The 17,364-nt window shown below is 33.0% G+C and overlaps 1 protein-coding gene across 1 annotated transcript in view; it reads right to left on the bottom strand.

Annotated features, from left to right (window-relative positions):
- Positions 1 to 17,364, bottom strand: part of RhoGEF3 (Rho guanine nucleotide exchange factor 3) — a 941,311-nt gene that overhangs the window by 753,763 nt on the left and 170,184 nt on the right. Inside the window, exons 4-6 of the mRNA XM_072521630.1 lie at positions 7,438 to 7,753; positions 4,176 to 4,358; positions 2,775 to 3,192 (exon numbers count right to left, since the gene is read on the bottom strand). Of these exons, the coding sequence (XP_072377731.1) occupies positions 2,775 to 3,192; positions 4,176 to 4,358; positions 7,438 to 7,753 (917 nt within the window). The remainder of the gene's footprint in view (positions 1 to 2,774; positions 3,193 to 4,175; positions 4,359 to 7,437; positions 7,754 to 17,364) is intronic.

The following is a 17,364-nucleotide window of genomic DNA, read 5'->3' as shown; positions in this document are numbered from 1 at the left end:
ATTTTTGATATTTCTGCATGTTAACTTGGGAAAGGATCACTACAGGAGCAATGCGACCAATTTGTATCAATATTCTTAGAAGACTCTGAGGTTTCCCGAGCAACAACTAGGTAACATATCTACGGAGGAAGCTAAGCTACCTGAGGAAAGGAATGCCAAACGTTCAGAACGTTTCAAACAACAAGATAAAGGTTAGTGGTTTACAGTAAAATAATTGTATTTTGCTTTTTCGGTAACTTTTGGTGATTTTCTGATATCCTCTAAATTTTCCATTGATTCTGGAGATATTTTATGGCCTGTAATAATTACATAAAAGTGATTAAATGTGGATGCCTCCGGTTTCCCCGATACATAAGTTTTTGTTAAAATTTTATTGGAATAATCAGCAAGAAATGGTGTGGATGTGAATGTCCTCTCTAAATCAAATTCGATTTACAATCTTATTGGACTTATCGGATAAAACATCATTTTTAGCTTTTTAAAGAAATTGGCTAAGGGCGCAGATTGTTTTTTGCCATCTCTTCTTTATCGGATTTTATTTTTCAATTTTAGGCACTGGATAACTTTTTTTAAATCCATTTTTATTTAAATAAATAAAATAATAACTTTAAATCCGCAATATTATGCTTCTGCACTAATGCGAAACCGCAATTTGATACGAATACAGAGTGCTTACCAAATATAATTTTATGTTAATTGATTGTAACACTAGGAAATGTTCTTTTAACTGCACAACTACTCTGTATTAATACACATATTAAGTATACTAAATTGACAAAGCTTCTAATAAAATAAATTTTACGTAAACTACTTATTTTAAAATCATTCTTTCACGCTCCTAACTTCTTCTTCTTCTTCTTCTTCTTCTTCCTTCTTGTATGTAGATTTTAAAGACTGTATCTTCTTCAGTATTAGCCTCCTAAATGGTTTAAATTATCGCACCATCTTTTTCTTGGACTTCCAATACTTCTTCGTCCATTTGGTACTTATCTCGTGCTATTCGTACTATCCTATCCTTTGCTATTCTACTAATGTGTTTGTTCCACTCCTGTTTCCGTTTTCCCTGATATTCGCCGAAGTATATTCAACTCTGTTGTTTCTAGTAGTCGTCTCGTTTTAGATGTCAGGTCTGGTCTCCGCCGTGTATGTTAATATAGGTCTAATTGCTGCTTTATAGACTCTTGTTTTTGTGTTTTGTGTTAGGTGTTTGTTCTTCCAGACTGTGTCATTAAGAGATCCCGCCGCTTTACTTGATTTTAAGCTTTGTTGTCGTACTTCTTCTTCAACATCTCCGTAACTAGTTATATCTATTCCCAGATAACTAAACCTTGCCTCCTGGTTTATTATTTTCCCATCAATTTCGATTTTAAATCGTAGTGAGTATTTAGTTGTTAGTTTATCGATTTTGTTGGTTAGGAGTTTTGTGGTAAGCTTAAGTGCGGTGTTCAAAAGATTTATACCTCTATAATTGTTGGGGTCTTCTTGATCTCCTTTCTTGAACATTGGTATCATTATGCTGTTTCTCCGTATTTTAGAAGCTCGTTGGTTATTCCGTCTGGTCCTGGTGACTTTCTGTTGTTGAGTAAATTTATGGCTATCTCTACTTCCTGAAAACTGGTTTCTATTTCGTGTCTTAATTCAGGTGCGTTATTGTGTTGATTTTTATTTTTCTTTCCTTTAAACATTTCAGTCAGGTAACTTTCCCATTCGTTTGCTGGTATGTTTTTGTATTCCTTCAATTCTGCCATTTCTTTTCGTTGGTTTCTTAGGAATCTCCATATTTGTTTTTGTGCACCGTAAAAGTCGCTTTCTGTCCTTTTTGTAAACTGTTCTCAGTGTTCATTTTTTGTTCTTCTTACCAACTGTTTTTTTTCATTTCGTATTCTTCTATAGGTGTCTCGGGATTCTGGAGTATCTGATGTTTTGTACTTTGTGTAAGACTCTCGTTTCTCTTTACATTTCTCTTTTATTTTTTTTTCTGAATCATGGTGTATTGTTGTTGTTTCTTTTGTTCAGTTTGACTTTGCGTTTTCCTAGAGCTTCTGTTGCTGCTTCTTCAATGTTGTTTTTAATTTTCTCCCAGCTCGCGTTTATATCTTCGATGTCGCCTATTTGTTGCAGTCCAGGTCTTCTGTGCTTCACACAGTGTTCCACAGTGATTCTACATTGAATTTTTCTTCGGTGGTTTCCTATAGAAAATGTTTTGATGTTATTTTTGTTCTTATTTTTGCTAGTTAAAGTTCGGATATCTAGCATCTGCTTTGACTAACTACGGATACAAAACCTACAAACAATTTCAAAGAAATTTAAAGGAAATAGATTAAAAACAAAGCATTTTTAATGAGTGCAAAGTTGTTTGCATAATATATTCACCAATAAATTGTATTACTACGCTGTTCGTTAGGAATTGTATGTGTTGTATATTTTACGTGTATGGGATGCAAAAACAATAAACACATATTATCGTATTATGATTGGAATTTAAACCACGTTTTAAAAATTTAGTTTCTATTTGAGTATTTTGCATAACACGAGCAGAAGAAAAATCTCCAAAGTTCATTTTCTCGTCTCCCAAGCAGGGGCGCCCGCCTGCACTGCATTCCTTGCAGGTCCGTTTAAATACCACTGATAATTTAACGAACTTTTGACGCGGCCTAAGATTGTGGTACCGTATATAAATTATATTGTATCGTTGTAACATTACATCGTTGTGATATATTGTTTTACTTCTAAAAACATCCATTCAGGTAAAGTATTTAAATAAAAAATCTTACTTGTAATGCTGTAGGAAGAGTGATCTTCTTCCGGTAGTCGTATCTTCCAAAGATTTAGTCTGAGGCATTCTGTTCATATTTCTAGGAGGTTTTTCTATCACTGGAGACACTGACTTACTGCCAGAAATTAAGGCAGGCTTTAGGGAAGTCGATTGTGGACTGATTTTCCATTGTGGAGACGGTGGCGACTTTCCACTGGTATTCCACAGGGGAGATGGCGGTGACTTTCTATTTTGGCTCCAAAGTGGTGAAGGAGGCGACTTTTTCCTACCGGCCCAAAGAGGTGAAGGCGGTGGCGATTTTCTAGAGTTCCAAAGTGGTGAAGGTGGACCGTTATCTATCGATTTCCATTTGGGAGAAGAAGGTGATTTGTCACGCGTGTTTCGTAAAGATGAAGGAGTTGATTTGCCCATTTTATCTGAAAATGATAATAAAATTAAAGAATGTAGAATTTCATATACACTACTCTCCAAAATTAACACAAGCATTACATATAACTATAAGTTTAACATGAAGCTATTTTTCTTCTGAACCCTTGATTGGATTTCGACGATTATTATTTCACATTATAGGTCTATTTCTAAGAAATTACTGAACCAACATTTTCTGCGAGTTCAGCATATGCATTGTCAGGTCCAGGAGCTTCGCCATCTTTTACTTGTTATATTGCTTTTTCAACTTCATTCGATGTGATTGATAAGTGGTTATTATTTATTCAGGATGAAGAATGTTCGGACCTATTATTATTAAAGAGTTCTTGGATGCATTTGGTCGATATGTAAATTTCTTGATTTTCATCTGTGATGATGTTGTTTAACCTTTAACAGCTGCTTGTTTATCTTTTTTTATATATTAAACGTATCGTGTTTTTGTTTCAATAACTTTTTCTCTTGACGCTGTGATTTTAACCAATTTTCCAATTTTTAACCAACTGTGTCGCTGAATATTGTTGTACATTCTTTTGTTATTCTATGATTTTATTCTTTCTTCCATGGGTTGCAGTATATTCGTTTATTCAACTTCTCCTCTTCTCTTTCTTTTCTATCATATGTTCTTCTTTGCTCTTGTTAAAGGTATCATTTATTGGAGTATTCTTTTGCATTACATCTTTGCTCCATGTTCTTAAGCTTCTCTGAAAGAATCCGTGTGACTGTCTTTTGTGTTTTCTTACATTTTAGTCTTCTCATATCGCATTTTTTGTTACTATTTTTTTTTTGTAACTTTCTTAAATCGTAAACCAAAATTTACCAACAATAGGAACATGCTATGCGCATTAATGTTAACAAAGATTCTTTGAATCGAGTAGTTTTTTCAATAAGTACTTTATTAAATGAATGCTATAATTTTTAAGTTCGCTGAACATAAGAGAATATTTATTATATGATAATGGATCTATCTTACCTAACTTCCATTGTGGAGACGGAATAGGTTTTCCGCTTGGATTCCAAAGAGGAGATGGTGGAATCTTCCCTGTTTTCTTCCACTGTGGTGTAGAAGGGGGACTCGCATCGCTGTCTTCAATAGCATTCGATCGAGGCAGAAAAGGAGTTTTTCCAAAAAACGTCCTACTCCTCTTTATAAGACCTAAAAGAAAACGTTAAGATAATAAGTAATGTTTGACCAAAAGAGCAAGTTATCATTACCAATTAATTTTATTATTTACTATCTTAAATGGAAATTAACCACTATGTGGAAATTCAGTTTTTTGACGTTTAGATTTGCACTACAATTGTTTAATGAAATTTTGGTTAATTCTCATTAAAAATAATAAATATTAATAAAATGAGAGATAATACATATTTCAACAAAGAAATGCAATATCCTAAACGAACTCCTTCAGGATTGGTGTACCAAGAGTTAATATGTAACGTGGATATTAAGAAATAAAGTGGTGTAGAATACCGCTTTATTTACTTAGATTTATGACCTAGAAATATTCACCGATAATAGTAAATGTTTTATCTAGCCTCTTCTTACTTTCATACAGTACACTAGGATTTTTTCTTCTTCATGAGCCATCTCCTCTAAGAAGGTTGGCAACCATAATGGCAATTCGCACTTTCGATACTGCTGCTCTAAAGAGGTCAGCAGAAGTGCAGTTAAACCAAACTCTCAAATAGTTTAACCAGGAGATGCGTCTTCTTCCGCGACTCCTTCTACCCTGTATTCTTCCTTGTATTATTAATAGCAGCAAGTTATACCGCTCGCCCCTCATGACATGTCTCAGATATTGCAGTTTTCTGACTTTAATTGTATTTAAAACCTCTTTATCTTTTCCCATTCTTCTAAACACCTCGACATTCGTGACTCTATCCACCCAACTTATTCTTAATATCCTTCTGTAGGCCCATAACTCGAAGGCTTCTAATCTGTCCGAAACATCTTTCTTTAATGTCCAAGCCTTCAACCCATAAAATAATACGGAGAGCACGTAGCATCTCAGAAGTCTTATCTTTAAAGAAATGTCCCTGCTGCAGAGTACTTTTTTCAGTTTGTTGAAAGAATTTCTTGCCTGTCCTATTCTTGCCTTAATCTCTTCTGTGTACTAATTATTTTCGTTAATTATTGTACCCATATATTTATATTTTTCAACTTTTTTAATTTGTTCTCCATGTAATGTTATGTTTTCTTGGCGCTGTTGGGCTTTTGTAATTACCATAAATTGTGTCTTTTTTGTGTTTAGGGACAGTCCGTTTTCTTCACTGACTTCTACCACTCTGTCAACCACACTAGGATTTGTATCGTCTTCAATATCGCTTAAACGATATTCAAAAATAAAAGTACACGATTGATTTATATGACTTAGAAATATTCATCGATGGTAGTAAATGTTTTATCTAGCCTCTTCTTACTTTCATACACTACATTAGGATTTGTATTATATTTAATATCGCTTAAACAATATTCAAAAATAAAATAAAAAATCAAAGTACACGATTGAATGCCTGTATACTTTTAATTTTCAGATACCTGGATACTACTAGAAGTGGTGATATTTCTTTTCTAAGGGTAATAAATATAATCACTAATTACATTAAACTAATGATATTTAAAATTTGAGTGTGTGGTTAGAGATGAGACTCATCTCAAAAATAATAATAAGACTCAGCAATTGCAACTATCCTACACTACAAAATGAGAACAATAAGAGAGGTCATATAACTGTAAACACAAGAAAGCCTCAATAGTAGATATGACGCCCTAAATCTACACCTAACTTGGGAACCACCAGTCAATAAAACCAACATCAAAATTCAAAACAAAATGTCACAAATCCTTCTTTTAGTAGTAGTAAAGGAAATTGACATTCTTGTCTTCCTCACGGCATTAAGAAGGAAGCAGTCTAATGTTGTGTGTCCAAAGTGTCCAATTTTTTTCAAACTTCAAAAAGGTGTAAGTCTCATCAATTATACTGCCCTTCAAGTTTTATATATGGCGACGTCAGTGCAGAGAATTTGCTGTTTCGTCATGCCTTTTCAGGATGCAACAAAATATTAATAGTTCACAAGATCAGCAAACTTAAGTTCATCAAAATTTTACAGAACCATCCTGAGTTAGCTAGCGGATGAGCATTATCCCTCAGTGAGAAAGCCGAGCTATTTTTGCCCACTGTCGTTGGCGAACGTTCTTTCGTCTCTTTATGAGGTGGAAATAAAGATGCTTCTCTAACATCATGAGATACTAACGATTCGCTAAGACAGTGACCAAAATTACATTTAACTTATCTTCGCCCTCCGCCAACACAAGATGCAGCTCGTTTTCCCTGTGTTAGAGTTTATCGTCAGAAAATATTGGGATGAAGGCAGGAAAAGCATGGAATAATTTGAATGCCAATCAAAACTGTCAGAACTCCAGCACTCTCGAAATTTTGAAACTAATTTTCTGCAGATGTAAGCGAAACAAAATATATGTGGCTGCCGACAAGTAGGTCTCAAATACTTTGCAGTATGCCTCAATTGTTCTGGTGAAACCTGCAGTGATATTATTTAAATATTAAAATTAATCGAAAAATTCGAAGATGAATTACCTACAATGACGGCAATTCTAGCTTCCGTTCTTTCGCAAACATTCACCTTCGATACTGAATTAGATCTTAAATCGCAGTCTGGACCATAAAAGAAAATAAACAATAATAGCTGGAAAACAACTGTTTAAATATATAATAATGCGTAATATTGGGGATATCATTTAAAAAAACGCGCTTCCAAAATCTACCTCACAGGCTGTCGGCAAAAAGGTCGATAATAAACTAATAATACCATAGGAATGTTAACAAAATAATAAATTATATGAATAAAAAATTAGCCTATTGGTTCGTTTAAAATATATAATAAAAGAATGGTGTTCTTCAACAGGGAAATTAATAAAATTAAACAATTTGTGTAGTGAAAATTATTCTTTCAGAAACCCCCTATAATATTGATCTAATGTCATTTTATTGTAAAATAATCAGAAAAAAAGTTATGTGACATATAGTCTAGTTATATTGAAATTTCCACCTAGAAAATCGTTCTCTCTATTCAATTACATTTAATGTAAGTTATATGTGGTACATAAACACAACTTCTAGAGCCCATTGTTTCATTTTTTGTCTAATAGTACCTAAATCAATCTACTAAAAAATATCCTGACCTAATTTGAAAAAACTTTTTTTCTATCTTACCTTTCTCAACCTTATCCTGAAAGGCTGGAGGTGGAGATATGATGGGTGTTAGCGATGGGGATTCTAGGGGTGGTGAAGGTGAGGCACTTTTTCGAATATACTCGGTTGATTGGAAACTTAGCACAGAAGGTCGTTCGGAGCCTGGCTCGCTGTTGAAGTGATAATCGGTGAGTTTTCCGGGTACTCTTTTTGGTGGTATTTTCGTTAAATCGACAGAACTGATCCGTTTACTTTCGTCAAGTGATCGTTGTTCTACTTGGACCCAGCCAGACTTATTTAGGTATACTCCGTCTACTTCCCGATCATGCCATCGAACCTACAATAATAGAGTTAATAATATTATTACTGTTATTACTATTATTACTACTATAATAGTAAATTAAAAGAACAAATATAGTTACAGGAGAAATATAATTTCACTAAAAACTCTGCAAACATAATAGACATAAAAGACAAATATACTGGAAATATCCAGTATATTTGTCTTTTAAAAATAGATAAATTTTTCAAGAGAAGAGAGAATTTTTTACATTACCATAATTTTTAATATGAAAGTAAATTGCAACAAAACCTGTAAAGCCAGTGACATTGTAATACTAATGCATACAAATATAGAAATCGTACAAATTCTAAATAAATAAGCCATACTACAATTGAGTTTGAGAATTACCAAGCAAAACATTGGTATAAAAGTAACAATCAATAAAAAGAGTTCATCAATTGCAGAATTTCAATATTTATGACGTTAACTATAAGTGTGATTCAGACGAAAAGATTAGTAGAAGCCAGAGGCGGATACAAGGGGAGGAAAATAGGGAAATCCCCCCCCCCCCCTTCCAATTTGTAAGTTCTCCTCTCAAGGCAAATGTCAAGATCCGCCACCGGTAGAAGCTTCATTATTAAATTCAACGTGGGGATTGGGATTCAGAAGAAGACATCCGATTGCTGCTATTTTTTGTAGCATCTTATAAAATTTACTATTTTTGTTGGGAACAAGCCACTATTTTACTTTAAAATTAGTTTTATTTATTTGACGTTTTCCAAATATGATTTCCGAAGTGGAAATCGAAACGTTAAATAAACTTATTTTTGTTCAGAGATACTGTAACCTTTTTTTTTTAATTAGATTAGTATTTAATTATTATATATTACTTTAAGATTAATTTTAAAAACCTTTTGCAATTAACCGCAGCTACGCCAATGGCCGTATCCAAAAATCTTCCTTGTGCACCTCGCCGAAACGAGTGAGAGGTGCCGATATAATTTTTTATGAGCAGGTAACGGTACTTTAGATTTTGTATCTTTATAGACCTAATTCTTCGATATCTTTCAGCTTTTTTATTTCTTAAAAGAAGTACCGAAACATGCAGATTACTTGATGGCTGCTTTGTTAGAAATTTGAGAGCAATCGTCATTTTTTTGGGAACAAAGAACAGCGAAGAACTTTTTTATAGAGCTAGGAAGAGAGTAATAAAATTTGTTAAACTTCTTACAAATAGCTTTAATTCAAAGAGAATCTTGCCCTCAATATGGTACATTATTTGCCTTTTTGCTTCTCTTTTTAAAAAATACCGTTATGTTTATGTGTTTACGCCGAAAATGAAAATAAGTCGGTTCTTGTTAAGAGGCAGTCCTTTAAGTGGGGATGACCCTGTTCTAGGGAATAGTTTGTCCAATTTAAGAAAAAGAGGATCACTTTTCGTTGGGTAGTCTAAGAGATTAGACTGACTTTTGGTTGCGTCGTCTAAGAGTTTAGACGTAGGTATTTAGTTTTCTGGAAATTTAATAAGTGTATATATACACTTCTATTGTATCTCAAGTAGTTTGATCTAACACCAAACACAACACAAAATTGACTTCAGTGTTTGATACTACAGTTGAGTACAGTTTAAATTCAGTGCGATTTAAGAGGCAACATTTAAGATGCAATCAATTCCTCTAACGAACAACGATTTCACCAATTGCACTTTTCAGAACTTTCAGTAACTTTCATATCTTTTCAATAACAAATATTAATTACAAACATTCATTTTTTAAATAAAAGCTGTGCAAGTAGCTTCTTGTGAACCAAGTGCGGATTGGTCCTTATTTTAATTTTTGGTAAAACGGTTTTTTATAATCTTGTCTCTGTACTTCTGCAAACTTTATTGTAAATTAATTTAATATTATTTTGTACTTGCTATAAATTATTACTTTTAAACCCAATTATCTCGAGATAAGCCTAAAACATTAAAGAGAGATATTTATATGATCCACTCTTTTGGATATTTTTTTAAAACATCAAGTTCTCCTTAATGTTATATTTTATTTATATGTGCATGTGTCTGTGACTATGATATTGAAAGATTTTGTATTTTTTTACATGTTACGGTAGATTTATTTGTATTTCTTATTTTTGGAATTCACCCGTCTGGTGATTCAGTTATTGAATATATTTTGTTTGTTTACCTACTGAATTTTATTTATCTACCCCTAATAAGTTTCCTGATAATAGAGTATCTCTGAATATTTGCTAATAAAATTATTTAACTATCACGATATCTTCGACCAAGAGAAAGATCAGGCTGTATATGTTTTTAGGTAAGTAGGTGGACGAATTCCACCGAACATATTATTTATTATTTGTTTATGTAGTGTGTTGACCACATTTATTTATTATATAATAATAGTCTCCTGTTTTATACCGCTTTTCCCGGCTTTGGGAGTATAGCAGGGTAGTCTGCTATATCTAGGGCCTACGGTATACAAGGAAGGTAACATGGCCAGTGCTACGCTTCAACCTTCTACTCATTTTATTCAGGCTGAGTCGACCTGGGGCCTATAGACATTTTTAAAAATGTCTAGTTGTTCTTGCCGGCGGTAGGATTGGAACTCCGGACCACCGGCGTGCGAGGCAAGAATCCTACCGCTTGCGCTACGCAGGCCCTATTTATTTATTAATTAATTGTTAATATATTTTTTTGTATTTGCTGTCAGAACCGAATTATCTCTCCTTATCTCTTTTCGTTTCTAAGATTTCTTAATTTTCCGCTTTGTAACCCCAAAAAGTTAAGTGGCGCCCTTTTTCTTATCTTCTCTTATCTTTGGTAATTTTACCTATCCCTCCTGTTATCTATTTCTCTATCTTTTCTAATCCATCTTATCTTGTCTTATCTTTATTATTTCTTCTGTTGAATCCATTCCTGGTTCGAAAAGCTAGTTTCTACCACCCAACTCGCTCTCCACCAACCACCTAGCTGCCGTTCGCAGTGTCTCCATTGGTGACCTTTTTAGCACCATCCAAAAAAGGTTTCCGAGGTTAAAATACTATGTATAAATACAAGTTTAAAAATGACAAATATACTTCTATTAGTGCTAAAGAACAAATTTATCCCCAAGTTCAGATTCATAGATATTAAATGTTTTTTAAAACTTTACATTTTTGGAAAAATCGAAATAAATCAAAACACCCTGTATTTAGGTACAGAAAATCCTTATAAAAGCATAGCTTATTTTTTAAGGACAATTTAAAAATGTCATCAAATTTAGTGTCTATCCTCGTGTTTCTTTAAAAAAGACACATGAAGACATTCTTATCGCTACTAAATTCAAATATTAAAAATTCAATGGCAGTAAAATTAGCTGTCATTACAACTAAAAATGCGTGAATAATAATATTACCTTCAATGAATTATATTATCCGGAAAAAGATTCAGACAGAAAATGCCCCGCAGAGAATAAATTCAATAAAGAACAAAGGACTGTATGAATAAAATGCCTTATAAATGATAAAATTCTTATTTGAATGAAACTTTAAACTATAAAATTTAATCATAAAGTAATATGAATGTTACTTTAAAAAATGTCACAGATGTTAGGTAAACAGGCGCCATAAATAGTAAAAACACGGCTCGTCAAAAAGGAAAATTAAGAAAGCCGACCCCACTAATGAAGAAAATTGCGTAGCGAACTATTCATTAATTCGTTCAGACCACCTTTTAGTTTATGTGGTTAATACTTACGTCTATCAACTAATTGGAACTAGCTACATAATGAGGTCATATGATCCTTAAATTCCATAATTAGAGTAACAAATATTATAATCGTTAGGACACTAGGTCGATGATAAGGGATTACATTTTTTAAGGGAACATACAAATTTCCAGCTCAAAAAAGGGACATGACACTCTGAGTGGCAACAACCAACTGTTAACAAAAGGAAGTAAAAACTGTTTTGAAATGACAAGACCTTCAAGAAAAATGATAGGTAGTTTTTAAAAGTGATCAGATAATATATGCCCATTAAGGGTGTTATTTAGAATCAAATTTATATTATATTATTGTTTTAAATGATATTGACTTGTATGTATATTAGTATTTAGTGACTTGCAGTGTAGTGCAGGTTTTCTTGTTGCCATGCAAGTTAAACGTTCACTTTTATTCCGGTTCTTCCTTTGATGCAATTTATCGTTTTTATTGATGCTAATAAAATGAAGGTACAGTGGGTAATCAAATTATTGGAGACTCCATAAAATTTTACTTTTTGTTTAATATTGGTATGTAATTGAGCTATAAAACATATTTTTATGCTTAACTCTATTTTACTATGATTTAGAACCTTATAGAGTGTACAGATATTAAAAAAGAAACGAGTAATTACATGAAAACACTTAAAAATATGCCTTAAGCCTAATACTTGGTAGGGTCACCCTTTGTAACAATGACTGCCTGGCACCTTCTTGGTATACTTTCTATGAATTTCTGGCAATTTTGTGGAATTTTTTCACTCTTGTGCCATACTGGTATTAAACGCTAGATCAATTGCCGCTTTGTGGTTATAATTTCATTAGAAATTTCTTCATGAGCTTTCAAAGATTTTTTATTGGATTCAGATCTGGCGAATTGCCAGTCCAGTCGTGCTCCTTTATCTGGTTGTCAGTAAGGAAGATGGAAGCTTTGTATTTTTTTCCAGGTTTTCTCTTTATAAATTCAGCTCTATCCATGAGGATCTGCATGATAGATTCGTTCGAAAAACAAACCTAGAATATTATTATTATTTTAGAATCGTGGACAAATTGATTAACTGTAAACTATATAAAAGAAAACAATGTTAAGTAATGTTATTTACCTGATTTGAATCATCAATGGTCTAATCTTTATGATCTTTAGCCCTTTGAAGCCTTTTTTTCTTTAAGGCTGGTGTGAGTAGCTGCTTTTTTGCAGGACTACATGATGAAAACGCCAGATCGTTTATTCGGGGACGAGCTATCTGGACCTATTTGGTGCCAGACTTCTGCATAATTTTCGTTAATATCCTTTGAAGTTATTTTCTGTTTGCCAAAACAATATCTCGAATTTTTTTTTTCATCTCGTGGTGTTGTAATTTGTTTCGACCACATTTTTGTATATGACGTGGGATCAAATCCAAATTTTCTTCAAGTTTTTTTTTACAAAGTCCACAGTTGCCCTTGAAACTTTAGAAATTGAAGCTATTTTTCTGTTGGAGTGATTAATGATCAATAATAAAAATTTTATTTTCGCTATTTTCCTTGGTGAGATGTCTTTGGCTTTTTCCATGATGTTCTGGTACCACTAATGTTTGCTAAATTCACAAAAAAATAGTATAAAACTATAGAATCTTGATAATTGCGTTTCGTTTTGTTTACTGCCGTAAACGGAACACGTAGAATCAACTGCTAGGAGTATTGTATTTGTAACAATATGATTCATGTAAAGCATGACTCGATATATAACTTCTTTCAAATAAACACGTTTTGGCAGGTTTTTAGAAGACTTTGGAATACGAGTATTTTACATCTTTAGGTATATAGTCAACTTCCGCACATCTGCTCAGTTGACACATTATTAGTGTGAATAAAAACTTTTTTTATTTTTAAAAAAAAATTTTATTAATAAAATCAGAAATATAATATTCTATTGTTATAATGTAAACTGACTTGGAAGGAAACATTATTACGCGCCGCCAATGATTGAATTTAAAATGTCCTAGAATTCATTATGGGCCGTGATTTCGGCTAAATTTCATCACTTACGGCGCGTGATTTCGTATGACTAATTTTATTTAATATTTGGCAGACTATAGTATCTGGATAGCACAAATCTAGGTGTAGGGACGTTTGTGTTATGGTTTTTATTAAATTATAAACGATGTGTCACGATATATTCTTACCTTATCAATTTTGTTCTTTTCTTATTAGCTACTTCTTCTTTTAGTATAGATAAAAAAATCCTGCTAAATATTCTTCTTTTGATGGCATAGAATTTCGTTATTCAGTCAGTTTCAATAGATTCTTTAATTAGACAGATTTAGACATAGATTTCTTGCGAAATCTGATCACTACTGAAAAAAGGGTAATGGCCAGAAGGAAAAGATGTTCTAAACATGAACGATAATAGGTAGAAGGACTTAAAAATACAAACAAAAATAGAGAATATAAACAAAATAATGTATTCTGTAATAATATATTGACAGAACAGCAAGAAAAACTATATATATATATATATATATATATATATATATATATATATATATATATATATATATATATATATATATATATATATATATATATATATATACCCGGTATTTAGGCGGCACACGCCCTTCCGGTAGGGATCTATGGAGCAGTATCACCAAGCCGCAAGCCCTTATCTCTTGCCGTACTGCTCCACCATAGGCCCATCAGATACCAGCATATTCTAGACTAAGCCGCAGATTCATTTAGAATTTTAAACTGCTGCGTTAGCCTTTTTGTTTTCTGTACACCGAGCTGGGGATTGAACTGACATCTCTCGCAGTGAAGCGAAGGAGAAGCCAGCCGCCCAGCCCGCTTGGCTATCCGATCGACAAGAGAAAAACTAACAAGATGGAATTTCTGAATGCGACCGAAAATATTTTAGATTATATTGATATATTAGATGTTCATTTTTAATACACCAAAGAACCTTTTTTAAAAAAATATTGATTTTAATTACGTGTTCTTAATATTCCATACGCTAAATAAAAAATAAATTCTCCAATCCATCAATATTCTTGGGAAAACGGAAACGCTGTAGGGGAGGCGTATGTAGCATTAAAAGAATCAGCTTCAAAAATGAGTTTAATAATAAACACCAACAAAACGAAGTATATGAAAATAAGCACGCAACCACAAATACTGAAAAGAGTACTCCTTAACACTGAAAAGAATTAACGCAGAGATAAACTGCAGAATTTGCACGGCGAACAGATGCTATTTTGGGCTCAATCTCCTCCTTAAATCCACTATTATATCGAGAAATACAAAAATAAAACTCTACAAAACAATAATACGCCCAGTCCTAACATATGGTTTAGAGACCTGGACTTACAGGAACCTGATATCGTAAAACATATTAATATAGGACGTCTGAGGTGGATAGGGCATGTAATGCGGATGGAACAAAATGACCCAGCTAGAAAAACGCTCCTTGGTAGACCAATTGGTCAGAGAAGAAGAAGAAGACCTAGAACAAGGTTCCTTGATAACATCGATGACGACATGAGAAATATGGGAATACGTGCTTGTCGGAGAAAGGCGATGGATAGGGACGATTGGATAGAAATTCTTGAGGAGGCTAGGACGCACGTAGGATTGTAAGCCAGAATGATGATGATGATTCTCCTCTACTGACACGCTTCGTGGTAAAACTCATAGGAACAACTAAATTATACGATAACTTAAGAGATCACGCAGATGACTCATTTCATTATTTCTTTGCTGAAGACACCAAGTATAGAAAGATCATCAGATACAATAAAATCTTTAAAATCGTTTTATCTGGAAGTAGACTACATGGCATGAAGATCGGTACAATTTAAATCTACATCCTCAAGAATTCATGTACCGTTAATTAATAGAAGAAACATATTTAAAGGTTATTTATATTATTTATATATTTATATGTATTATTCAATAAAGTGTATTCAAACTATTTCCGTCCAAAAGTCAAAAATATTTAATTGAATTACAATTCTTGTGGTTTATTCCCAAAAAATATATCCAATAAAAAGCTACCCAAAAAAGCAGCCAAAAAATATACCCAAGTAGCCAATTAATAATGTTGCCTGATTAACTCATCAAAAGAATAAATCATCTTTTATTATAAAGTAGAATGGTTAACGGAATTGTAGTATTTGCAGTAATTTGACTGCATCAGCAGTTGAACATTCCAAACACACTTGTTTGGATGTAGAGAGAATTTATTATGTGCGTTATCAGCGATTTGTGAGTTGCTGACAGCCCTTTTAATAACCGACTGACACGATACCCCCGTTGTTAACATAAATACATCAATGGATTGTTATCTATGTTCTATGTGTAGTTTGTAATATTTACAACATTCGGCTGATTCTACAAAAGTGAAGTATGAAAGATATATATTTTTCAGTGCATTAAAAATGTTTTTCTTTTTCCAAACTGGGTTGTAATAAACTACAAACTAATCTAATTTATTTGAATTCAGATTTGATGGCTAACTACGGAACTACCGAACTACATCAATTCGAAGAGAATATATACGAAGAAGATATACGAAGGAATGGAACAAGTTAAATTAAGACGAAATCTTTGGAGCCCCTCCGCGATGGTGAGACTCCATCGGGGTGGAACGAACTGTTAATACTCGATCGTGATTTAGTTACTCCTAGTTCTGTTGACGAGGATGATCTAGTGAAAGCTAAGAATGGTTCAACTTCGGGTACTATACGAAACTTAGGGTTTATTAACCTTTTTTCAGCATGCGGAGCTCTGCCAGCATCGACTATCAATTCCCCAGCTTCAGGGAAACAAAAATAGTCCAAGCAGAAACAAAAAAGGCTCATTCACACTAGAGACTATGGAACTGAGTTCCGTTATAGACCACACTTACAAAGACAAAAAGGAAAAGGTTTAAGAACGTGTTATAGCAAGGAATCTACATAAAAGAAACTCGATAGTAGGCTTTAAGTCTATCCAACAGTTACAATAGATGTAAGGTATACACAAAAGGTTTCTTAGATCGCAGTGTGCAAAGATCTACAAGGCCAAACGGGTCCTTTACCTGAAATATATACTCTAAAATGTAATCGTTGGAGGAAGTCTATAAGAAACACTTCAAGAAATAACAGTCTCTCTTGTATTACAATATCATTATACAGGTTAATTCATAACTATTGGGATAAAAGAGATTTTTTTACTAATAATTTTACTATGTATTTTTTAACAGAGGCAATTAGACAAGGAATACGGATTTATTTATTATTATATATTTAGTTACACTAGAAAATTCTGGATGATGAAAATGAGTCGAAACTTTTTTAGAAGAAACTTTGTATATGGGTATTCTTGTTTTAACACGATAATTTCAACCATTTTCAAGTGAAATTGAACTAAAATTTTTTATACTCCTAAGTGATAAAAATGGTTAACCCCAAATTTTTTTTTATTTTGGGAAAAAAATTTTTACAACCCTTAATTTTCACCCTTCTATCACCAACTCCTCAGACAAAAGCTGAGTTAAAGTTAAAATACACGGAATATATTCAGTTGCGTTCAAAACAAAGAAAGGAACTAGACAGGGCTGCATACTATCAGCATTATTGTACAAAATATATTAATATAATACTAGACGAAAAGTACTAGACGAATAGGATGGAGGAATCACCATAGAAGATAGAAAATCAGCAACCTGCGATACGCAGATGACACACTTATACTATAAGCAAAGAATTCAGACTTCAGATCAATACAGGAAAAACAAAAATAATGATCGTAGACAGAGCAAATGACAATCTACCGCACATACACCAAGTGCCAAATTTCGAAGTGGTAGACAGATGTGTATACTTGGGTTCCATAATAACCAACAATGACGATTGCTCCTCAAAAATCAAGCGTTCTCAGATCAGGATATCTTCCATATGATGAT

The sequence above is a fragment of the Diabrotica undecimpunctata genome, chromosome 2, assembly GCF_040954645.1.
Source record: "Diabrotica undecimpunctata isolate CICGRU chromosome 2, icDiaUnde3, whole genome shotgun sequence".
NCBI lineage: Eukaryota > Metazoa > Arthropoda > Insecta > Coleoptera > Chrysomelidae > Diabrotica > Diabrotica undecimpunctata.
The sequence above is the reverse complement of the archived record's forward strand: the minus strand, read 5'-3'. Positions and strand labels throughout refer to the sequence as shown.